The sequence below is a fragment of the Loxodonta africana genome, chromosome 25 (assembly GCF_030014295.1).
Source record: "Loxodonta africana isolate mLoxAfr1 chromosome 25, mLoxAfr1.hap2, whole genome shotgun sequence".
In the NCBI taxonomy this organism is placed as follows: Eukaryota; Metazoa; Chordata; class Mammalia; order Proboscidea; family Elephantidae; genus Loxodonta; species Loxodonta africana.
Genome location: NC_087366.1, coordinates 55426088 through 55451434, shown reverse-complemented (window position 1 = coordinate 55451434; position 25347 = coordinate 55426088). Strand labels below are relative to the sequence as shown.

The following is a 25347-nucleotide window of genomic DNA, read 5'->3' as shown; positions in this document are numbered from 1 at the left end:
TACCAGTCTTCCTTCTTCCCCAATGACACACATCACCATTAACTGACATCTCTTCCAGGGACGTTGATGTAACAGGTCCCTTCTCCAGCTCACTCCTAGAAAAGGTTGAAGTATCTCAGCAGCTGGAGCACTGCCCTCTGTGCTTGGAACACAATCGCTGGGTTTTCCAGGAGTGAGGAGAGGGTGAAGGAGACCTGGAGTTGGAAGAGAAAATAGTAGGACAAATACTATTTGTTTAGACCTAAAAATTTACGGTGAGGAGCAGTGTTCAAGGACAGAGCTTTCCTGAGCACTAAAGGGCCCTGCAGCGTGCTGCCAGCTGGAGAAAGAGGGTTCACTCCCCTTCGGGGACCCTCCTCTGATGCAAGTCGTCTGCCTCTACAGCCCTGCCCCGCGTGACCAGCAGCTGTGCCCGGCACAGGAAATGGGAGCAGAAGGCACTCAGCCCTCCATGTGACCTTGTGGCTTGAAACATGGCCTGATCTGGAAGCGACCAGTGGCTGAGGTCAGTGCTTGCAGGACCGGCGACAATCGCTCCTACCCGAAGAAGCCTCGGGGCGGGACCTTGTGCCAGTGCCAGCCTTTCTAGCTGGGTCCCGGAGCAGGGGTGCGCGCAGGAGAAGCGCGCCTGTCGCGGGCCCTGTAGAGAGGGTGCTCTCCTCCACCGCGCCTCGGAGCTGCACCCCCAGGGCCTAGTCGTCCCGCTCCACCTCCGAGGCCCGCCCGCGGACAGCGCCCTCGCCTCGGGGCACGGCTGCAAGGACAGCTCGACCCTTCGCCAGGCCGTGCCAAAGAGTGGAGTCAGCCCGATGTCTAATTTCGAAATCACGCTCTTTTGTAATGCAAAGTTTGCATTTCCGCCTGTTCTCGGTCAGATACCCAACCCCACAAGCACATAAAGCGGTCACCTGCAGCCAAGGAGTCGCTGGCGGAAGACGAGGGGGCAGTGGGGCGAAGGCCAGGGCCGGCTGAGGTAGAGCCCCCAGGCGCCCGGGGGTCTCCCGAGCGGGAGGGCGAGGAGCCCCGAGTCGGCCCGAAGGGGTTCGGAGCCGCCCTCCCGGTGGGCTCCGAGCCAGGCCGCACCTCCCCAGCCCCGGGAGACCGCCTGCTCCGGCTCCGCAGCTGCCTCGTGCGCTGTCGTCCCCGCGTCCCGCAGCGCTTGGCCATGGGCCCCGCCGGCTCCTCGGCGCTGGCCCGCCTCGGCCTCCCCGCGCAGCCCCGGCCCGGGTGGCTCGGGCTCGCCGCGCTGGGACTGGCCGCGGTGGCACTGGGGGCCGTGGCCTGGCTCCGCGCGCGACCCTGGCGGCGCCGGCGGCTGCAGCAGGTGGGCACCGTGGCGCAGCTGTGGATCTACCCGGTCAAGTCCTGCAAGGGGGTGTCGGTGAGCGCGGCCGAGTGCACGTCCATGGGGCTGCGCAGCGGCCACCTACGGGACAGGTACGGCCGGCCCGGGCCGGTGGGCAGCGCAGGCTGGGCCCGGGACGAGGACCCGGTGGAAGGTCTGAGAACAAGTCTGACAACAAGTCCTTTACTCCCCTTACTAGAAGCTGGGAGCAGGGTGAGCAAGGAAGGAGAGAAAAAGGGGTCCTAGGTCCCGGAGCCCCGGCGGCGCAGTCGTTCAGAGCTACAGGGCGCTAAGGCTGCTAACCGAAAGATCGGCAGTTCGAATCCACCAGCTACTCGTTGGAAACTATGGGATAGTTCTACCCTGTCCTAAAATATAAGGTCGCTATGAGTTTATGAGTCAGAATTCGCCTCGACAGCAACGGGTTTGGTTTAACAGGCTAGCCCCCAGAAAGCAGGCCTTGGGGGCCCGGGGCGGTGAGCAGAGCTGTTATCCCACCCGCTTTCCGGAGTCGGGGGTATTTCCACCTCCCAGGGGCGCTGTCGCACCTTGCGGTCCAGAGGAGGTGTGTATCCGGCTCCAGGTGTCTGCCAGAGTGCGCAGGCAGTTGTTAAACTCTGCCTAGAGTAGGCAGCAAACTCCAAGGTATTGGTCCCGCCGCTTTATTTGCAGCCCTGGGGGCGCAGTGGTTAAGAGCTATGGCTGCTAACCAAAAGGTCACCAGTTCGAATCCACCAGGCACTCTTTGGAAACCCTATGGGGCAGTTTTCCTGTGTCCTATAGGGTTGCTCTGGGTCAGAATGACTCTAAGGCAAAGGGTTTGGTGTTTTGTTTTGTTTTTCAGGTTGAGAGCTTGAGGAAACCGAGAGCAGAGTCCAACCCTCAAAGAGCGGCTGTGGCCAAGCACATAGTAATAATGGCGGCAGTTGAATGCCTTGTTAAAAAAACCAAACCCGTCGCCATCAAGTCGATTCCAACTCATAGCAACCCCACAGGACAGAGTAGAACTGTCCCATAGAGTTTCCAAGGAGCAGGTGGTGGATTCAAACTGCCAACCTTTTGGTTAGCAGCTGTAGCACTTCACCACGACACCGCCAGGGATTCCAAATACCTTCTTACAGCTTAAAAAAAAAAAAAGTAGGGCTGTATTGAGTTCTGCTCATGGCGACCGAAATTTGACAAGGGAAATTATTTGCACCACACTATTAATGTAATTGATGTCACTAAGTGTTCACATCATAAATGCTAAATTGCCAAATACTGTATTATATATATTTTGACAACAATAAAAATGTATATTTTTTTTCCCTAATTTGCCCAATTACTCTTTTAAGGATAAGGACACTGAGGTTAGAGTCACTCAACAGTGGAACTGGGACTCTTGTTTTCTTTAACACACTTGTGCTTAGGAAATACTGATTTTTATTCATGCCCTATGGTGGCTAGTGGTTAAGTACTATGGTGGTTAGTGGTTAAGTACTATGGTGGCTAGTGGTTAAGTACTACAGCTGCTAACCAAAGGTCGGCAGTTTGAGTCCACCAGGCGCTCCTTGGAAACTCTGTGGGGCAGTTTTTCTCTGTCTTATGGGGTCACTGTGAGTCAAAATCAACTCGACAACAACAGGTATCTGAGCAGTGACGAGTTGTGTGGATTCCTGGGCTTCAGAGAAGGTTGCAAAACCCCACAGCGAGTGACTTTGTCCTCTTCTGCATCTGGCTTCAAGCCGGCCCTGGGCCTCATTGTAAGATTACATTCCAAACTCCTTCCTCACAGACCAGCCCTCGCAGCTTCAGCAAAAAAATTCACAGGCTGAAGGGGGCTGAGTCTTTTCCCAGAGAGAAGGCAATTCATGAAATTGTGGAAAGGTGAGCTATGCACCTTTGCCTCAGGGAGGAAGCCAAGAAAGCTAGATAGTCTGTAGTTTGTACCATGGACTCTCAAAGATGGTAGAATTTATTGAGTTGTTTTTGCAGGGCCCAGAGGCAAAGGATGTTGTAATTATATCAGTTCCATATTTATTGAGCTCCTATTATGGCTGATAATAATATGAGATGGCATTTATACCAGACACGAGTCCCTGTGTGGCCCAAAGGGTTAAGCACTCCACTACTAACCAAGAGGTTGGAGGTTCGAACCCTCCTAGAGGCACTTCTAAAATAAAGCCTGGTAATCTCCTTTTGAAACGTCACAGATTTGAAAACCTTGTGGAGGAGTTCTACTCTGTACACATGGGGTTGTTATGAGCCAGAACCTACTCAAAGGCAGCAATGCTAAGTTCTTTATTTTTATCATCACGCTATCAGAAAGTATGATCAAGAGAAGCAAACAAAGCCTTAGAGTCCTATGTGGAAGGAGGGACATGTGCCAGGGAGCACAGAGGAGCGAGCCCTAAAGGTGCCTGGGGTGGTCAGGAAGGGCTTCACAGAGGAGGTAACAGCTTGAGCTGAGACTCAAAAAATGATTGTAAACCTTCCGGGCATATCAGTTCTGTTGTTGTGGTTGTTAGGTGCCATCAAGACAATCCCAGCTTATAGCAACCCTGTGTACCACAGCACAAAACACTGCCCGGTCCTGTGCCATGCTCACAATTGTTGTTATGCTTGAGCCCATTGTTGCAGCCACTGTGTCAATCCATCTCGTTGAGGGTCTTCCTCTTTTCTGCTGCCCCTGTACTTTACCAAGCATGATGCCCTTCTCCAGGGACCGATCCCTCCTGACAACATGTCCCAAGTATGTGAGACGCAGTCTCGCCATCCTTGCTTCTAAGGAGCATTCTGGTTGTACTTCTTCCAAGACAGATTTGTTCATTCTTTTGGCAGCCATGGTATATTCACTGTTCTTCGCCAGCATCACAATTCAAAGGTGTCAGTTCTTCAGCCTTCCTTATTTGTTGTCCAGCTTTCACATGCATATGATGCAATTGAAAATACCATGGCTTAGGTCAGTGCACTTTAGTCTTCAAGGTGACGTCTTTGCTCTTCAACACTTTGAAGAGGTCCTTTGCAGCAGATTTACCCAATGCAATGCATCTTTTGATTTCTTGACTGCTGCTTCCATGGCTGTTGATTGTGGATCCAAGTAAAATGAAACCCTTGACAACTTCAGTCTTTTCTCCATTTATCATGATGTTGCTTATTGGTTGCTTATCAGTTCCAGAGAGAGGAAATAAGCTGGACAAAGAGACTGGGCTTGAGAACGAGGTGTGGTGGGGCAGAGTAAGAAAGGCTGGCAAGTGCGGGGTGTGGGGAGGGGAGCAAGGTGGAGAAAGCAGCCTTGCTTCAGAGTTAGGGTTTTATCCTAAAGGCAGAAGGAGCCATTGAGAGATTTCGAATGAGGGGTGACATGAGCAGATTAGCTTTGAGAAAGATAGTCTGCCATTATTACGACTAAAAGAATAGCCATGTGCTGGTATGAAGAATTTGGGGCAGGGCAGGGCTCTGTCTGTGTGTCCAGGAGGAAGGACTGTCAAAAGGGCAGTCAGAGAAAGGGCTTACACTGGGGAAGGAGCTGATTTGTTTTTCTCGAGTAGCTGAATAACTCAGCCATGAGAACTCCTGGAATAGGGTGGGGATGGGGGTGGGGGTGATGCAAGACCTATTGATTTAAACACCTAAAGTCCCTGCTGTATTTTTTCCCTTCTGTCTGTGCATCCCAAAGGCACATGCTCACTTGTGTAATTGTGATCATTTGATCCAGTGTGAATTGAGATTACCAAAATGTCTCGACATAAGGTTAGCTTCCTAGTAGCTGAGAGGTAACCCATATGATTGTGTTCTTTTCACGAAATGTTACTTTTCAGGAAACCATTCTATAACTCATTTCTCCATGTATCTTTCTTTCTGGGAGGTACATGTAGACCAGGAATACTGAGCCAGGAAAAATATCGTCCGGTCAAGAATAGACGTTTTAGCAAATTGCAGAACCCACAGCCTCGGGTATATTAATGTTGTTGTTGTTAGGTCCTGTCGAGTCAGTTCTGGCTCATATTGACCCTATAAGACAGAGCAGAACTACCCCACAGGACTTCCAAGGAGTGGCTGGTGGATTTGAACTGCTGACCTTTTGGTTTGCAGCTGAGCTCTTAAGCACTACGCCACCAGGGCTCATATTAATATAATATTTAATTGATATTCATTTTATGTTTAAGTTAGTGAAACATTGATTTAAAGAAGAGGGGCAAATTTGGCAAGGTTTAAGAGGCAACAATTGTGAGGATGGTGCAGGACTAGACAGTGTTTCGTTCTGTTGTGTATAGGGTCACTATGAGGTGCAGGACTAGACAGCGTTTCGTTCTGTTGTGTATAGGGTCACTATGAGGTGCAGGACTAGACAGCGTTTCGTTCTGTTGTGTATAGGGTCACTATGAGGTGCAGGACTAGACAGCGTTTCGTTCTGTTGTGTATAGGGTCACTATGAGGTGCAGGACTAGACAGCGTTTCGTTCTGTTGTGTATAGGGTCACTATGAGGTGCAGGACTAGACAGCGTTTCGTTCTGTTGTGTATAGGGTCACTATGAGGTGCAGGACTAGACAGCGTTTCGTTCTGTTGTGTATAGGGTCACTATGAGGTGCAGGACTAGACAGCGTTTCGTTCTGTTGTGTATAGGGTCACTATGAGGTGCAGGACTAGACAGCGTTTCGTTCTGTTGTGTATAGGGTCACTATGAGGTGCAGGACTAGACAGCGTTTCGTTCTGTTGTGTATAGGGTCACTACGAGGTGCAGGACTAGACAGCGTTTCGTTCTGTTGTGTATAGGGTCACTACGAGGTGCAGGACTAGACAGCGTTTCGTTCTGTTGTGTATAGGGTCACTACGAGGTGCAGGACTAGACAGCGTTTCGTTCTGTTGTGTATAGGGTCACTACGAGGTGCAGGACTAGACAGCGTTTCGTTCTGTTGTGTATAGGGTCACTACGAGGTGCAGGACTAGACAGCGTTTCGTTCTGTTGTGTATAGGGTCACTACGAGGTGCAGGACTAGACAGCGTTTCGTTCTGTTGTGTATAGGGTCACTACGAGGTGCAGGACTAGACAGCGTTTCGTTCTGTTGTGTATAGGGTCACTACGAGGTGCAGGACTAGACAGCGTTTCGTTCTGTTGTGTATAGGGTCACTACGAGGTGCAGGACTAGACAGCGTTTCGTTCTGTTGTGTATAGGGTCACTACGAGGTGCAGGACTAGACAGTGTTTCGTTCTGTTGTGTATAGGGTCACTACGAGGTGCAGGACTAGACAGCGTTTCGTTCTGTTGTGTATAGGGTCACTACGAGGTGCAGGACTAGACAGCGTTTCGTTCTGTTGTGTATAGGGTCACTACGAGGTGCAGGACTAGACAGCGTTTCGTTCTGTTGTGTATAGGGTCACTACGAGGTGCAGGACTAGACAGCGTTTCGTTCTGTTGTGTATAGGGTCACTACGAGGTGCAGGACTAGACAGCGTTTCGTTCTGTTGTGTATAGGGTCACTACGAGGTGCAGGACTAGACAGCGTTTCGTTCTGTTGTGTATAGGGTCACTACGAGGTGCAGGACTAGACAGCGTTTCGTTCTGTTGTGTATAGGGTCACTACGAGGTGCAGGACTAGACAGCGTTTCGTTCTGTTGTGTATAGGGTCACTACGAGGTGCAGGACTAGACAGCGTTTCGTTCTGTTGTGTATAGGGTCACTACGAGGTGCAGGACTAGACAGCGTTTCGTTCTGTTGTGTATAGGGTCACTATGAGGTGCAGGACTAGACAGCGTTTCGTTCTGTTGTGTATAGGGTCACTATGAGGTGCAGGACTAGACAGCGTTTCGTTCTGTTGTGTATAGGGTCACTATGAGGTGCAGGACTAGACAGCGTTTCGTTCTGTTGTGTATAGGGTCACTACGAGTCGGAATCGACTGGACAGCACCTAACGACAAGTGGCGTTTGCGTGCTTCTCAGCCGAACTTAATACTCTGAATAACGCATGGAATAGGCTTGCTATTTCAGTTGACCTGAGTCATGCCCACTGTGTGCCAGGCACTATGCCTCCTTGTGCCCTTACATCTTTTGGAGACGTAGATTATTGTCATCTTCTGGGGGCATATTTAATGAAAACATAATTAACATCTTTGATTTTTGTGCCATCAAGGGGCTCAAAATGTTCTGCAAATATTATAGGTCAGATGCTTCAAGAATTATTAAACCCTTTTTGAAATTCACTGACAGAGCTCAGGCTTGCTGTGCTGCTGAGGTGATGTTTATGAAAGGCAGACAGACAGACAGACTCACACATACCAGGCTTAACGGGAGGGAATCACAGGTGACCGTTTATAACTGAAGCTTCCACTAAGATTGGCTGCCTGTCATGTTGGTTCACAAAAATATTGTGTCTTGAAAATGGCAGGTTTTGGCTCGTGATCAACGAGGAAGGAAACATGGTTACAGGTCGACAGGAGCCTCGCCTGGTCCTGATTTCCCTGACCTGCGACGGTGACTCCCTGACCCTCAGTGCAGCCTACACGAAGGACCTGCTGCTGCCCATCAGAACGCCCACCACGAACGCAGTGCGCCAGTGCAGGTAAGGAAAGGGCAGGCTCGAGCCTTGACAACTTGCGTGGATATTTATTTCCAAAAGCATGAACTATGGAGAGAGTCCTGGCAAACAGTACCAATTATGAACTGTTTTTTTGCAAATGTACTATATGCAGTGTCAAGTCCTGTGCTCGTGAAGAAGATCTTAAAGAAGGAAGAATCACAAAGTAGCTTCAGAAGCCTGTGTTCTTGTGGGTATGAGGGACATAAAGGTCATATGTAGAAAACCATGAGGACAAAAGCATACTGACATGTCAGCAAGAGAAAAATAATCTGTGGCTTAAAGAATTTAACGTTACCCAAAGTAATTTGGTCTTTGCACTCGATGCTTGAGAGAAACCTCTAATCCCTTGGAAGTTCCTGAGTAATTGAGGGCCTTTTGTTATCTAGGCCTCCAGATCACACTTGAGGGTTTGTGCTAAGGACTGGGGCTGGCCTAGCTAGAAGGGCTACTACGTGACCTGATATCAACTGTCCTCAGGGAGGGGAGGCGTGATTCAGCCAATCATGACCATGCAACGATGCCCCAGTCATGACTATGAAGCTAATAAAGGCTCTGGGCACAGAAGTTTCATGAGCTTCCTGGTTGGTGAAAGACATCAATGCAAGAGGGAGGGTAGTGCACCCCTTCATGGGACATGGAAGCTCCACCTTGGGAACTCCCCCAGACCTTGCCCTGTGTGTCTCTTCATTTGTCTCCTTTTTGTTGTAATAAAACTGTAATCGTAAGTATAGTGCTTTCCGTGAGTTCTGTGGTCATTCCAGCTAATTATTAGACCTGTAGAGTGATGGGAGTCAGCAGGTCAGAAGTGAGGGGGCCTGAGGACTCACTGACCTTGTGGTTGGCATCCTGAAGGGTAGTAGGTAACCCCCGAATTCGTAGCCAGCATGTTGAAGTGAGGGGACCTTGGGACTTCCGAGATCCTGGCTAGTATCTAAAGTCTTGGGAAGATTTGGCAATCTGTACCCTTGGACTTGTGAGCTCGGACCTAGCTCCAGGTGGTGGCTAGGGTCAGAGGAAGTGCTGCATTCAGCTGGTGTCTGAATGGAACAGAGATGTGGAAAAAGTGAATTTGATATATTTATTTGAGATTTTTTTCTACTCGTAATTTCACAAAACGAAAAAGGACAAATGTGGGGCGGGAAAGATTGCAGGAAGTGTCCTGAATGAGGTGAGGTTAGACCTACCCATGTGTTACCCACAGGACTTGCCCAACAATGTCTGCAGGGACTGCCTACCTTCCAAACCTGAGCTAGGAAAAAAAACAGAAAAAAACCAAACCCATTGCCGTCGAGTCGATACCAACTCATAGCAACCCTATAGGACAGAGTAGAACTGCTCCACAGAGTTTCCAAGGAGCACTTGGTGGATTTGAACTGCTGACCTTTTGGTTAGCACCCGTAGCACTTAACCACTACACCACCAGGGCTTTCTGAGGTGGGAAAGGGGTCACAAAAGCCCACGTGACCCGTAGCATTCAGTTCTAATGAAATGCAGTTCAGAACTAGAAAAGAACAGCTGCATCCAGGAAGAGTGAAGCGACTTACAGACGCTCGGCCGCCGGTCCATCTGTATGTACGTATCATGGACAGAGCAGAGAGTCAGCCAGAAGGGCCCCCTGTACAGACGTTCACTCCTTCCTCAGCATTTAAGGGCTGCAAGCGAGACATTATTCCAGAGAAAATTGCTTTGCTTCCAAGAAATCTTGTCTAGGTTTGAGTTTTCATTCCATTGTGGGAAAATTAAAGTTTGGCCTAATTATACTCTTGCTACAGTGTCTGCATTTTGAATTAAAATGCAATCTGAATAGTATACGGAGTCCATAGCCTACCATAGAAAATATGGCAAAAATATAGTTAGCTGAAAAATGCGTCAACTGCCCCAAAGTTCGTAAAATGCAATACCAGTATAATTTATATAATGTCTTAGAGGTTTAAACATTATGATGTTTTAATTTTAATGTGGTTGTTTTTCTTGTTTTAAAAGTAATACACATTCGTTATTGAGAAAATGGAAAATATTGGGAAAAACCTGAAATAATGGCAATTCATACCTCGGCATATTTTAGTCCAGCCTCTATGGCTAATAGTTTTAAAGCAAATTGAAATAATACTACCCTCCCTAAAAAAAATTAAAAAAAAAAAAAGCCTTGAATACTGTTTACCTACTTAAGTTGATATGATGGACTTTTTTTCATATTGTTAAAAAATCTTCAATAGTACCATTTTCATGTAGAATAAAATTCTAACTCGCAAAAAAAGGCCAGACTTACTGGCCTGGCAGAGACTAGAGAAACCCTGAGAGTACAGCCCACAGACACCCTTTTAATTTAGTACTGAAGTCACTCCTGTGGTTCACCCTTCAGCCAAAGATTAGACAGGCCCACAAGACAAAATGAGACTGAATGGGCACACCAGCCCAGGGACGAGGATGAGAAGGCAGGAGGGGACAGGAAAGCTGATAATGGGGAACCCAAGGTTGAGAAGGGAGAGTGTTGACATGTCATGGGGTTGGCAACCAATGCCACAAAACAATATTTGTATTGATTGTTTGATGGAAAACTTATTTGCCCTAAAGATGCAGGTTTACAGAGCAAATTAGTTTCCCGTTGAACAATTAATATGCATTTTAAAAAATTAAATGTTTTTCAACTTAAGCACAATTGAAAAAAAAGATTACAGCCTTGGAAACCCTGTAAGGCAGTCTACTCTGCCCTAAAATGTCGCTATGAGTCGCAATCGACTCAACCGCAGTGGATTTTTAAAAAATATCTCCCCCACCCCCTGGGGGAAAATTATTATTTTAAAGGTTGACGTAATATTTCATTCTTCAGGTGTTCTCTACCATGGCCTAGAATTAATATTTTGGCTTGTTTTCAACTTTTTTCCAGCAATGAAGAATAACGTGATGAACATCTCGGCCTAAATCTTTGTTCATGTATCTTATGGTTATTTCCTTAGGGAAAAAAATTCTAGCAGTGGTTTTGCTGAAGCAAGGGTATAGATTCTATAGACTTTGATACAAGTTGCTGAATTGTTTTGTACTAGCTTATGAGTGTACCTGTCTAGATGTATTCTAACCATGATATTTAAAAGCATTTTGTCATTTTTATGTGCAAGGACGGTAATAACTTGTTAATTTAATTTTCATTTTTTGCTTGAATGAGGTAAACTTTTTAACATGCATAATGGCAATCAGTATTTCGTGTTTGCTTGTCCAAGGCCCAGCTCGTGTTTGTTTGCCATGGTTAGATATTTACCCATAATTTCTTATAGTTAAAAAAAATTTTTTTTCATTTATTTTTTAATTCATTTGGAATTATGTGGAAACTTTTCTCATTTTTCACGGTCTTATACTGGCTTTTTGGCCCATGCCCCAAAGACTAAACAAGTGTGTGTTTGGAAATTGCAAAATGAGGAGAAGCCTTAGACGTGCCTCAGGCCGATGCAGACTCTTACAGCAAAGGTCGCAGAGACCACCTGGGACTCAGGTTGCTTTGGCGCCCCGTCCCAGACCATTCTCTGGTGAAGCAGTTGTAACCTCAGCCTGCAGTTTCCTAAAGAATTTTGATGAGTTGCTGGGGCCTCGGGTCACCTTCAAAAGGTCATAATGACAGCCAGCACCCCTGTTTTCACAGTTGAGGTTGTGACTTGATTTTCTTACTAACCAGGCAGCCACTAACGGGCTAGAGAGAATTAAGGTCGTTAAATGGATTATTCAGGCAAACGGCCTAAATTACCTTGTCTAAAAACTTTAGGAGCATTTGGAATGTGTTGTGTTTTGTTTTGTTTGCTTGGGCTCTTCGGGACAGCATGCCAGTGGACTTCTGGGCCCAACGACACAGCGCAGGCTGCTCAGAACTCAGAACAAGTGTAGGAAGGAAACAGAACGCACAACAAGGGCAGAGAGGAGTAAGAAGAAAGTAAAACTGCCCATCGAAAGGCCACAGGTCCCGCTGTCCGTGAACCCCAGGACCCACACACAGAGGCTGTAGTAGAAGGAAGCGTCAGGCAGAGGGAAGATGTTTACAGTTTTTTTAATAATTCAAGAGAGATGCAAGTGCTTTAACTCAGTAAAAATAATTATTCCCAACTGAAGCCCTAAGAAATCTAAGCAGCCTTCCTCCCCATCCTCCTTTAAAAGCAACTAGGAAAAGCCCTGGCTGGGAGGCTGGATGGCAGGACCGAGGCCTGGGTGGTTGGGAAGGGTTTGACCCTGGGGAGATTTGCTAGTACAGGCCCCAACAGGGAGACACCCAGCAAGGGGGTGACCTTCACAGCTGTCTCCAAAAGTAGATTTTGCAAATACTGCTGTTACCCAAGATGCTTCAGAAATTAACGCAGTAGATGTTAAACGACACACACACACACGCACACTTATGCTCTCACACAAACTCAGTTCTGGAAATCTTCACCCTTTTACGATGGATTTGATTTTTAGAGAAAGCAAAAATATCATTTGGAGCGACGTCTGGTGAAGAAGGAGGCAATCCAGCTGTGTAGGACCATTGTTTTGGTTGAGAAGGGGAGGTTAGACTGCAGTGGTCAGCCTCACCTCTGGAGAGCCTCCCAGTTGTGGGGGTTAAGGTTCAAAAGCTTATGATGAGTCCCAGGGGGGCTACTGTGACAGGTGATACCTATTCGAACGCATGGCTTTTGGCATACATTTTATTCATTTAGTTTATTCTTCATCTTGACCCAGAAAAGAGGAAGGCAGGTATTCCTGGTGTTTGTTGATAAAAAGGTGTCATGACTTCACAGCCCCTGAGCTTAGGAAGCCAGTTTAGAATGTGTGGGGTGAAGTGGGTAAAAAGGCATCGTCAGAACCCAAAAAAAGGCATCGTCAGAAAGAATCGTCAGGGACAGTGTAATTTCTAGATGAATATTAGACTTCAGTGAAAAGTTGTTAAAAATTTGTGAACGTTTTAAGCGCAGCTAAATTCACTGTTTAATGTAGTAGCCCCGGCACTCTTAGTAACAATTTGCTCATTTAACTTAAAGAGCAATTAAAATTATATAAAGTTTAAGATACTGTATGCGTAGTATATTTATATACTCTAGCAGACGTTTTCTATATGAAGATAACATGAAATAGCTGGAAAAAAAAAAAAAAGGGCACCACTACCATCTACTGAGAAGATCCCAAACCCAAGAATTATTTTGGGGGAATTTGTATAGATTATCCCGAATCCTCAAGGAGCCCTGGTGGTACAGTGGTTAAGTGCTTGACTGCTAACCAAAAGGTAGGCGGTTCGAATCCAGTAGCAGCTTCACGGGAGAAAGATGTGGCAGTCTGCTTCCATAAAGATTACAGCTTTGGAAACCCTCTGGGGCCAGTATGAATCAGTATCAACTGACAGCAATAGGTTTGGTTGTGGTATCTCTAATCTTCACAAAAAGGCAATGCTTTTATCCCTATTTTATGGATGAAGAAGGTGAAGTGCAGGATAAGTAATACCCCAAGTTCACAGAACTAGTCATTCATGGAAACGGGATACACGCCTTAGTGTGTCCACCCGACTGCCCCACTCTTTCCCAAACGCCAGGCATTCACATAACATGACCATGATACTCTTATCTATTTAATATTTTAAAATTGATTCAGCTTTGAAAAAAAAAAAAAAAAACTTAAACACATTCATTTGAAAACGAAAACTTACGTGACTATCCACATAATTTCCTACATGTAGAAGGAGTTCCTGGGTGGCACAAAGGGTTAACCCTGCTCAGCTGCTACCGGAAAGGCTGGAAGTTCAAGTCCTCTCAGAGGCTCCTTGAAGAAAGGCCTGGCCACCCACTTAGGAGGAACACACCACTGAGATCTCTGTGGAGCACAGTTCTGCTCTGACACACTTGGGGTTGCCAGGAGTCGGAGTCGACTCGGCTCCCCGCCCCTCCACAAAACAAGCAATAAGTATGGTTCAGATAAAATGTTATCAAGTTCTAGCCGAACCTATTGCCTACAGAGATCTGGGTGCCTGAGGTCTGTCCTTTGTTAGAAAGATAACAAAGTAACCTTTGTCGAGGGGGTATTATCCAGTCTTGGTAGACGTTAAAGACCTGTTATCATCAAGCTGAGTGTTCTCCCTAATCCGGAGGTCACTTTCTCCCCTTGCAAGTTCCCATTACCCAGTGTGGTGCACAGGGGCCACCTGCAGGCACCTCACTACCTGCCACGGCCCTGGTCCTGCACTCTGCGAAACAATGGCCTGGACGATAACATTTCTGCAGTGACGCACATGGAACTCTCAAATTGTCCAGCCCTCGACTTGTGATTCGGGTGGGGGAAGTTCAAATCCTACAGTTATTAACACAAAACAAACCAGTTGCTCTTGGGTCGATGCTGACTCGTGGTGACCCCATTTGTGTCCGAGTGGAACTGTGCTCCATGAGGTTTTCAGTGGCTGATTTTTTCCGAAGGGTATCGCCCGGCCTTTCTTCCAAGAAGCCTCTGGGTGGACTCGAGCCACCAGCCTTTTGGTTAAACAGCTGAGCCAGTTAACTGTTTGTACCACCCGGAGACTTCGTATTACTGGTAATCAAATCAGTGACGCTTAGAGTATTACTGTTAGCTGTAATATTTTAGATTTGGGAACATTTTCCCGTAGGTGTTAACTGCATCTAGTTGTATTACCACTGCACTGCACAGTACAGTCAGTCCCGTTAATAGAGATTTCTGGTTGCTATCTAGCTGGGTGAACCAGATTTTGCAGTAATTGTAAGCTTACCTTGTACTAATACATTAGAACGTTCAGGAAACCCCAGTGGTGTAGTGGTTAAGACCTGTGGCTGCTAACCAAAGGCCAGCAGCTTGAATCCACCAGGTGCTCCTTGGAAACTCTACAGGGCAGTTCTACTCTGTCCCATAGGGTTGCTATGAGTTAGACTCAATGGCAATGGTGTTTTTTTTTTTTTTTAATAGTCCTTCAGGGAGCCCTGTGGTGCAGTGGTTAAAGTGCTTAGCTGCCAACTCAAAGGTCAGCAGTTCTAACCCACCAGCCATTCCATGGGAGAATGATATGGCAGTCTGATTCCACAAAGATTTACAGCCTTGGAAACTCTGTGGGACAGTTCTACTCTGTCTTATAGGGGCCCTTGAGTAGGAATCAACTCGACAGCAACAGGTTTGCTTTGGTATTAGCTCTTTGCAGGAGCCCTGGTGGCACAGTGGTTAAGCACTTGGCTGCTAACCAAAAGGTCAGCAGTTTGAACCCACCAGCTGCTTCGCAAGAGAAAGATGTGGCAATTTGTTTCCCTAAAGATTATAGCCTTGGAAGCCCTATGAGGCAGTTCTACTCTGTCCTACAGGGTCACTATGAGTTGAAATCTACTCTACAAAAGGTTTTTTTTTTTTTTTTTTTAATTCCTTCGAGGCAGGGAAGCACAGCCTTGCATCGCTGTTTTAAAATGGGGGGAAAAAGCCAAAGCGGTTGCTGCTGAGCCTGACTCATGGGCAACCTCACGTGGTAAGAACAGAGCTGTGCTCCACAGGGTTTTCAATGGCTGTGATCTTTTGATTGTAGCTCACTAGACCTTTGTTCTGAGGCACCTCTGGGTGGATTCAAACCGCCAACCTTTACGTCAGTAGCCAAGCACTTAGCCATTTGTACCACGCAGGGACTCAGCAGTGGGGAAAGTAAGGCTCCAAGCAGTATCTTCACTTAGGCTTGCACAGTGGCTCAGAGGCAGGCCTGGGCTCCAGCTCTGGCTCCTGGTAGTGAAGGGATCACAACACCATCAAGCTGGGTGCAGGTTTTCTGATAGGTGCAGGATGTGCTAGCCTCCCTGGATCTTCAAAGCCCTGTCCATCCTTTGCTCCCACCCCGGCTGCAGAGTGCACGGCCTGGAGATTGAGGGCAGGGACTGTGGCGACGCCGCGGCCGAGTGGATAACCAGCTTCCTGAAGACACAGCCCTACCGCCTGGTGCACTTTGAGCCTCACATGCAGCCAAGAAAGCCTCACCAAATAAAGGATGCGTTCCGGCCAGCCGAGAAGGTCAGAGGAGCGGCCTGTGGCTTTAGGCTTTGGTGTGTCCCGTGCTGGAGGGTGTCCTCCCGGGGTGGAGAGCAGTCTGCTTCCAACCCAGCAGACCCCAGGTGGCACCTCTTTGATGAGCACAGCTCTGTCCTTTTCCCAGGGGGGCCACCTGGACGATGACTAGGGATCACAAGCAGTAGGCAAGAATAACATCTTTGCCCAGGGACCATTAGCTGTGTTTCTTGGTTTGGAGATTCACTTGCATTTTGCCCACGAGCGCTCATCTTCCTATTTATGTCAGGATTTTGGTGCCAGTATGGTTTCAAAACTCTTCTACAGAAGCGTCTTGTTCACTCCATTCTGTAGTTGCATGTAGAGTCCAGAATTTTACGTTTCTGGACTCCACAGATTGCAACTGTGTGTCAGACTGCAGCTCTGCAAATGAGTGTGGGTATGGACTTAAAATTAATTAGACTGGCCCTAAAAGGAATAATAATAATTAAAAAAAACCCAAAACCAAACCAGCTGCCGTCGTGTCGATTCTAACTCATAGCGACCCCATGAGTAGAACTGCCCCATAGGGCTTCCAAGGAGCAGCTGGTGGATTTGAACTGCAGCCTTTTGATTAGCAGCCAGGCTTTTAACCACTGTGCCACCAGGGCTCCAAAAGGAGTAAGGTGGTAAGAATTCATAATAAAAATAAAGTTGGTAGCAAAAAACACTACTTTTACTATGGCAATTTTTTTTTTTTTTAAATTATGGTCAGTGTAAGTGTGTAACGTTTATTTACAGGTTGCATAAAAAATAAATGTCCATGAAATTAATGAATTTTTATCAAATATGGAAGGAGCCCTGGTGGTGAAAGTGATCAAGCTCTAAACTGCTAACCAAAAGGTCAGCGGTTCAAACCCACCAGCTACTCCATGGGAGAGAGATATGGCAGTCTGCCTCTGTAAAGATTTACAGCCTTGGAAACCCTATGGGGCAGTTCTACTCCATCCTATAGGGTCTCTACGAATTGGAATCAGTTCGATAGCAATGGATTTGGTTGTTGGTTTTTATCAAATATAATGAGGTCATCAAGCCCAGGCACGTTATGAAGCATCTGAGAACACGAAGGCTTAGAAAGATGACGTGATTTCCCCAGGGCATATACCTAGGGGAAGCTTTGTGATTCTGGAACCCTGTTCTCTTCACTTTACCAGACAATTCCTGTTATTTGGAAGGTTATTGAAGGCTTCTGAATCACTGTGGTTTTCTATAAAAAAGAACCAGAGAAATACTTAGATGTCACGTGTGTGTGTGGGGGGGCAGGGGGGCGGGTGGATGTTTCCAGGTCCTAGACAATGTAACCAATGTTTCCAGGTACTAGACAGTGTAACTTCTAGTTGTTGCCATTTACCATAAACATTTCTGTTTCCTTACCAGATTGCTTACCCTGACACCAGCCCTTTCTTGATCATTTCTGAGGCCTCCTTGGCAGATCTCAACTGCAGACTAGAGAACAAAGTTAAAGCCACCAACTTCAGGCCCAATATTGTAATCACAGGATGTGGTGTCTATGAAGAGGTAATTCTATGCCTTACTTGCCCGTTGTTCTTGTTGTTGCCATCGAGTTAGCTGTGACTCATGGTGACTTGTGTATTGTCCTAGAAGGAAGCCTTGCTCGGGTGCGCCATCTTCACGATCATTGATATGTTGGCGTCCACTGCCGTGGCTGTTGCATCAGTCCATCTTAGGGAGGGTTTCCCTCGTTTTCATTGACCCTCTCCTCTACCGAACACGATGCCCTTTCCTAGTGATCGGTCTTTACTGGTGACAGGTCCAAAGTAAGAGAGCCAAAATCTCATTACCCTTACTGCTAAGGAACATTCTAGTTGTAGTTCTTCTAAGACTGATTTGCTCATTCTTGCAGCACGTGGTATATTTGATATTCTTTGCCAACTCCACAGTTCAACTGCATAAAGTCTTTTATTTTCCTTTTTCATTGACTGGCTTTTGCATGCATATGAAGCAACTGAAAAGACCATGGCTTGGGTCAGGAGCATGACAGTCCAATAGTCATCAAAGTGATGTCTTTGCCTTTTAACACTTTAAAGAGGTCTTTTGTAGCAGACTTGCTCAATGCTGTATGTCACTTGATTTCCTGACTGCTCCTTCCATGAATATTGATAGTTGACCCAAAAAACCATTAAAACCAAACCCATTGCCATTGAGTCGATTCTGACTCATAGCAACCCCTAGTGCAGCAGATTAACCATGTTTGTCACCCATTTGTCACCCAGGGGCTCCTACTGACCCTGTAGTACACAGGAACTCAATGTTCAGGTTTATTGACACCTAGCAAGTGCAGCCTTCTGTATGGGGGAGTCAAATATGGATGAGGCAGAGGTGCTTCCATCAAGGAGGCAACTCAGGGCCTGAGCCTCCAAGGAGAATTCCAAGTATGTAGGTTTCTTTTAGAGCGAAACTTATTTCGTGCAGAATACATGATCTGTGGGGCCATGGAACGAAGAATGCATGTGCTCACGTCTTGTTAAAGCTGGCGTTCCTGTTCCGTAGATGGGTCTCTTGCGGGAGTTAGACATTTATGGCATGGCTTCAGGGTGAGAGGATCATTGCCTAAGGATGGCGCTGCCCTAAAACACTTCCAGCGCCACCTTCAGTTGGCCCTCAGATATTTGTATTGTGACTTGGCTGGAAGGACCCCGATACTTGGTTTCCATAGTTGCACATGATTCTGGAAGTAGATTTACCTTTCTAATTGTCTTTGGATATTTCATATGATTTTCTCCCTAGTCCCCCATAAGGCAGGGCTTTGTGGCCAGCATGTTTGGTGAGTTGCAGCCAGCTGTGGATAGGTTCCAACTCAAAGCAGCCCTATAGAACAAAACAGAGCTGCCCTACAGAGTTTCCAAGACTGCAGTCTTAATGGGACCAGACTGTCACATTGTTCTCCACAGAGCAGCTGGTGAGTTTGAACCACTGACCTTTTGGTTAGCAGCCGAGCACTTGACCACTTGGCCACCAAGGCTCCTTGTGAGAGGCAGCAATACATGCTGAAAGAAAAGCAGGCTGGGAACCAGGTCTGAGGTCTGGCTTCAGCTCCGTCACTGACTTCGGTATGACTTGGTGCAGTCCCTCTAAGTGTAATTTACCTTGCCTAGAAAATGGAGTGATAATTTCTGCTGAGATTGCCCTCTGCTTTATACTTCTAGATTACCTAGAGCCTTTGTTGAAGGTTCAATTAAAAATGCAATAAAAGTCAATGCAGGGTAATAAAAGTACCTCCCAAGTTACCTCTGACATTTGTATTAAATACTCTTCACTCATTCCCAATGCTCAAGCATATCATAGCTTCCAAAGATAGAAGAGATCCATATTCGTGCCCATTCCAAAGAAAGGGGCTCCAACAGAATGTGGAAATTATAGAACAATACCATTAATATTGCACACAAGTAAAATTTTGCCGAAGATCATTCAAAAATGATTGCAGCAGTACATCGACAGAGAACTGCCAGAAATTCAAGCTGGATTCAGAAGAGGACATGGAATAAGGGATATCATTCCTGAGGTCTGATGAATCCTGGCTGAAAGCAGAGAATACCAGAAGGATGTTTACCTGTGTTTTATTGACTGTGCAAAGGCATTCAACTGTGTGGATCATAACAAATTATGGATAATATTGAGAATGGGAATTCCAAAATACTTAATTGTGCTCATGAGGAACCTTTACACAGATCAAGAGGCAGTTGTTCGGACAGAGCAAGGGGATACGGCATGGTTTAAAGTCAGGAAAGGTGTGTGTCAGGGTTGTATCTTTTCACCACACTTATTCAATCTGTATGCTGAGCAAATAATCCAAGAAGCTGAACTATATGAAGAAGGACGGGGCATCAGGATTGGAGTAACAACCTGCATTATGCACATGACACAACCTTGCTTGCTGAAAGTGAAGAGGACTTGGAGCTCTTACTGATGAAGATCACGGACTTCAATACTGGCTACACTGCAACATAAAGAAAACAAAAAAGATTCACAACTGACCCGTTAACAGCATCACGATCAACAGAGAGAAGATTGAAGTTGTCAAGGATTTCATTTTACTTGGATCCACAATCAATGCTTATGGAAGCAGCAGTCAAGAAGTCAAACGAGGTATTGCATTGGGCAAATCTGCTGCAAAAGACCTCTTTAAAGTGTTAAAAAGCAAAAATGTCACTTTGAGGACTAAGGTGCTCCTGACCTAACCCGTGGTATTTTCAATCGCCTCACATGCATGTGAAAGCTGGACAGTGAATAAGGAAGATCAGAGAAGAGTTGACGCCTTTGACTTATGGTGTTGGTGAAGAATATTGAAGATGCCATGAATTGCTGGAAGAACGAACAAACCTGTCTTGGAAGAAGTACAGCCAGAATGCTCCTTAGAAGGGAGGATGGCAAGATTTCGTCTCACCTACTTTGGACATGTTAGAAGGGACGAGTCCTTGGAGAAGAACATCATGCTTGGTAAAGCAGGGGGTCAGTGAAAAAGAAGAAGACCCTCAACAAGTTGGATTGTCAAAGTGGCTGCAACAATGGGCTTAAACATAGCAAAGTTTTTGATGATGGCCCAGGACCAGGCAGTGTTTCATTCTTTGTACTTGGGGTCTCTATGAGTCGGAGCTGACTCGACGGCACCTAACAACAACAACAACAAAGATGGCAGGGTGGCTCCTAGTGTGAGTGAGTGAACCATGGGCATTATCCCCCAAGAGTCTGAGACGGGCTGTCCCTCAGCGATAGGGGAGCTGTGTCTGTCCTTGCTCCTGTCCACCACAGGTCAGCCTGATGTAGATAAAGGGGGAAAAACCCAGTGTCATGGTTGCTTTTGACCATTGCATTGATACTCATCTCCTACCAGGTGTGGCAAGCCATTTTCTCCAGAGGACTTTCCTTCTCAGGAAATGAGAAATGAGGAGAGAAGGTTTTATTTAATGCCGATATTGTGTTTTACATATATTATCCCTTTTATTCCTCACAACACCCCAGTAAGGTAAAAGTTATCATTCCCATTTTACTGGGGAGGAAGGAGAGGCTTGGGGCGGGAGAGACGGCTTGCCCAAGGTGACACTGCAGGAAGTGGGAGAGCTGAGTGCCCTCCACAAGGACAGAAGGAACACTGAGAATTCCAGATAAGGCCAGGACATCCTCATTCTAATCCACCTGCTTCAGTTAGTGGCTGTTGAACCCTGGGCAAGCCATCAAAGTCCTGAAGGCTTATGCTTCTTGCAGTTGTAACATGTGGCTCTTTTCCACTGACCCCCCTCCTCTAAAGACAGCTGTGAGAATCGAGGTAGATAATTTGTGGGGAAGCTCTAAGGCGTAGTGTGACGTGCCATAGGAAGGTACGGAATAGCCTCTCATTCCTACAGTCAGGGCAAAGGTGCTTTGCTCAGACAACAGCTTTCTTACGGGCTGTGGCCCACTTTAAGCTTTCGTCCCCCATGCTGTGATCTTTGTGCCAGTTGTGGAAACATCCCCATCAGTCATGTTGATAACATTTCCCATCCAAGTTCTGAGGTGGAAAGATGAGGCCTGGAGGAGGGCTTCAGACCTAGGAGATTTCTTTGAACTGCATCTCGTCCTGGAAGCCTTTATCTCTAACTCCGGGGGCTTTAGAACCCTAACTGGAAACACTTCATCCTCTGGGTTGGGTGTTAATAGGACACGGTGGCTGAGTCGGCCTCTTTCTTTGGTTATAATTTACTCATCGCGTAGTGGTCAGGGCCCCTGCATTCCATGCTCTGGGAAGAGACTAGTGGGATGGGAAAACGGAGATTTAAGAAACACAGTTGGGTCTTTTAAGTAGTTCACAGTCCCAGGTGACCAGATCAACAAGACCTGGGAGGTGGTGAGCGCAGGGTGTTTGGCGACCACAAAGGGATGTTGTTAACACAGGGGCTGACAGATAGGCTTTTCAGAGCAGCGACAGGGTTGTGATCTGTGAGCTCAAGTTCAGAGCACCCCAGGGCTGGGCCTCGGACCCTTTCTCATCTCTGTCTACACTGACGTTCCAGTCTATGTTTTTCAAAACCTTCTATAAACTGAGGGAAAAAAAAAAAAGAAAAGGGTTGCCAACCAGTCAACTCCAACTCATGGTGACCCCATGAGTGTCAGAGTAGAACTGTGCTCTGTAAGGGTTTTCAATGGCTAATTTTTCAGAAGTAGATCCCCAGGCCTTTCTTCTGAGTTGCCTCTGGGGGACTCAAACCATCAACCTTTCTATTAGCAGCCAAGCATGTTAACTGTTTGCACCAGCCAGGGACCTCTCTGTACACTGAGCACCCCCAATTCATGTCCCTACACCAAAACTCTCCCATGCCCGCTCCATATCACCACCTGGGTGTCCTATCTCAACTTTACTGTGTCCAAAATTGAGGGCCACATTTCCACCCCAAAACTGCTCTCCCTAGTGTCCCCATCTCAGTATGGCAGCTCTGAATTCCAAATGCTCACACCCCAAACTTGGAACCACTCTTGTTGTTCTCCTTCTCTCACTTCCCACATTCAAACAATGGGCAGGTCTTGGTGGCTCTGCCTTACAGCTACTGGAGCCTGGCCTCTTATTACCCTCCTTCACTACCTCCTTGGGCCATGTCACCACCATTTCCCTCTTAGCTAGTCTCCTTGTCTTCACTCCCTTGACCCACTCCACCACCTACCTGGGCTGTTCTTAACACGCAGGTCACGGTAATCCTGTAAACATAAGCCACGTCGTTTCACTCTGCTTCTCAGCATCCTCTCGTGGATTTCCGTCTGCCTTCAAATAAAGCACAGAGTCCACACAATGGCTTTCAGGGCCATACATGACCTCACCCCCTCTCACTCCCCCTCTTACTCTGCCCCAGCCACACTAGCTTCCTTCTCACCACAGGCCCTTTGCCCTTGCTGGTTCCTCTGCCCCAGCCACACTAGCTTCCTTCTCACCGCAGGCCCTTTGCCCTTGCTGGTTCCTCTGCCCAGCACATAGTTCCCTGGCATGTCTGCAGGACCACTCCTTCAGTTCTTTCTTTTCCCTACTATAGGGTCACAATGAGTCGGAATTAACTCAATGGCAGTGGGTTTACTGAGGCATCTGTGTGATTGCTTCCACTCTAAGAGTTTGTGTCGAATTGTCAGTGTCACTGCCTTGCTTAAACCGTCATAGATCCTCATTTTCAAAGTCCCAGCTTCCCAATCTGTCATCCAAGTCCATCCATAATGTCGACACGGCTTGTTTATGCAGCCTTTGTTTCCAGTAAAAACTCCCAGCTGCAAACCGGACCTCTTGTTATTTCCGTGATATGTCAAGTCAGTTCCGACTCAGAGCGAGCTCCTGTGTGTCAGCGTAGAACTGTGCTCATGTGGTTTTCTTGGCTGTGATCTCTATGGAAGCAGATCGCCAGACCCTTTTTTCCACTGTCCCTCTTGGGTGTGTTCAACCACCAACCTCTTAGTTGGTAGACGAGCACAAACTGCTTGCGCCACCCAGGGAGCTTTGCAAACTGGACCTGGGACATAGTATATTCCCCTGACTCCTGGTATTCTGCGTTCTCCTAGAACCTTGCTCCTTGCTTCACATCTTTAAAAGTCACCTCCTCTGTGAAGCCTGCTCTGATCACCAGACCCAGAAGAGCTTCCTGTGTTCTGTCTGGGCCTCTCCCACGCCCACACCTGTCCTGGTTTACACTCCTTATCACCTCAAGGTCGTGTGTCCTGTCAGAAAGACATTCATGGGCTCTTCTGCACAGTTTCAAATAGTTCTGGGCCCAGTGTGTGTTCAATAAAAAAAAAAAAAAAACATAGTTTTTCTCACTACTGCCAAATAGATAACTTTCTTTTCTTTTTAAAATTTGTGCTTTAGGTGAAAGTTTACAGCTCAGATTAATTTCTCATTTAAAAATGTATACACATACTGTTTTGTGGCATTGGTTGCAACCCTAGATGACTTTCTCATGATGGAATTTTTGCCTCCTTTACTGTGACTCAGTCTCCAACAGTTTCTATCGAACGTGCAAAGGGCTCTGAAAATTTTCATCCAGTTAATGATAAATTGGTTCCCTAACCCCAACAGACTCTGTCGTTTCTCTCCTTTTGTACCTTTGGAGCCTCTGTGTGGTACAAAACGTTGAGGGCTTGGCTGTGAACCAAAAGGTTGGAGTCTACCTAGAGGTGCCTGGAAAGAAAGGCCTGGCGACCTGCCTCCAAAAAAATAAGCCATAGAAAGCCTTGTGGCGCACAGTTCTGCTCTGACAGGCATGGAGTCGCCAGGAGCCAGAATTCACGTGACTAGGCAACTGTTTTCATCTTTAACGTGTTTTTTTGTGTGTGTGACCACAGTGCCCCCCAGTGGAGAAATGCACACTGTGCAGGTTGTGGCTGCTCCAACCCGTTTTGCCCAGCTCTCTGGACCGTCTTTAAAAGCATGCGGCGAAGAGACCTATTTTATGATTTAAAAAAATTTCCTGCAATACATATTTCCAAAATAATGCACATTCTCACAATTAAAATTCTAAGTTCGGAACTCTGTCTTCGGTTTGTGATCCACAAAGGACAGGACAGGTTTATTTTAATTCACAGATGTTTGCCTTCAGCACTCAGGCAGCAGGACTTTTCTCAGAAAGGTAGGAAGGGCCAGGACTAGAATCAGGTACCCTTTGTCTCCTCAGCGCCCTGTTGATTGCTGCTCCCTCTGCCTGGGATCCCCTTGGCCTTCTTTGTACCTTTCAAAATCTACCCCTTAAGACCTCTGATCCACCTACTCCATAAAACCTTCGCTGACCAGACCACTCTGAAGATTTTGTCCCTCCGAAGAAGAAGCCCTGTGGGGCTGCTCTACTCTGTCCTGTGGCGTCGCCATGAGTCGGAACTAACTCAAAGGCAGCGGGGTAAAGGTTACGAATGTGTCTACAGGGGCTCTGAAGTGCTCATGTGAGTTTGTGCTTTGTCCCCTAGGACTCTTGGAATGAGATTCTCATTGGTGATGTGGAACTGAAAAGGGTGATGGCTTGCTCCAGGTGAGACTCCTCAGGCCTCGTGGGGGGAGGGAGCAGGGCCAAGGTCAGTCCTTGCAACCCTTGTGTGATGCTCTCTGTGTGCGTCCAGGTGCATTTTTACCACTGTGGACCCGGACACCGGTGTCATGAACAGGAAGGAGCCACTGGACACCCTGAAGAGGTACGACCGGGCAGGCGGGTCTTGTCCTTGCATTTCTGTGCCTAGGTCAGCAGCGGCATTGTATTCTAATGGGGAAGAAGTGGAAATACTACACACCGAGGGTCTTGAAACTAAGGGGTCCTAATGACGAATGATTTGGGAAGAATTCCTGGGCACTTTCGTCTCCAGAATGTCGGTTTGCACAATTTTTTTTTTTTTTTTTAAATTAGAGATTCAAATGAACCAGTTTAAAAAACAAAGACATATGGACACATTTTATTGTGGACTGAGTG

General features: G+C 46.9%; 1 protein-coding gene across 5 annotated transcripts in view; it reads left to right on the top strand.

The window, feature by feature from the left end:
• Positions 1-1165: 1165 nt before the first annotated feature.
• Positions 1166-25347, top strand: part of MTARC1 (mitochondrial amidoxime reducing component 1) — a 38666-nt gene continuing 14484 nt past the window's right edge. For all 5 annotated transcript variants that reach the window (XM_064276892.1, XM_023538707.2, XM_064276891.1 and 2 more), the window contains exons 1-6: positions 1166-1437; positions 7712-7885; positions 15733-15895; positions 17306-17446; positions 24854-24915; positions 25004-25075. In XM_064276892.1, coding sequence (XP_064132962.1) covers positions 1166-1437; positions 7712-7885; positions 15733-15895; positions 17306-17446; positions 24854-24915; positions 25004-25075 — 884 coding nt within the window. The remainder of the gene's footprint in view (positions 1438-7711; positions 7886-15732; positions 15896-17305; positions 17447-24853; positions 24916-25003; positions 25076-25347) is intronic.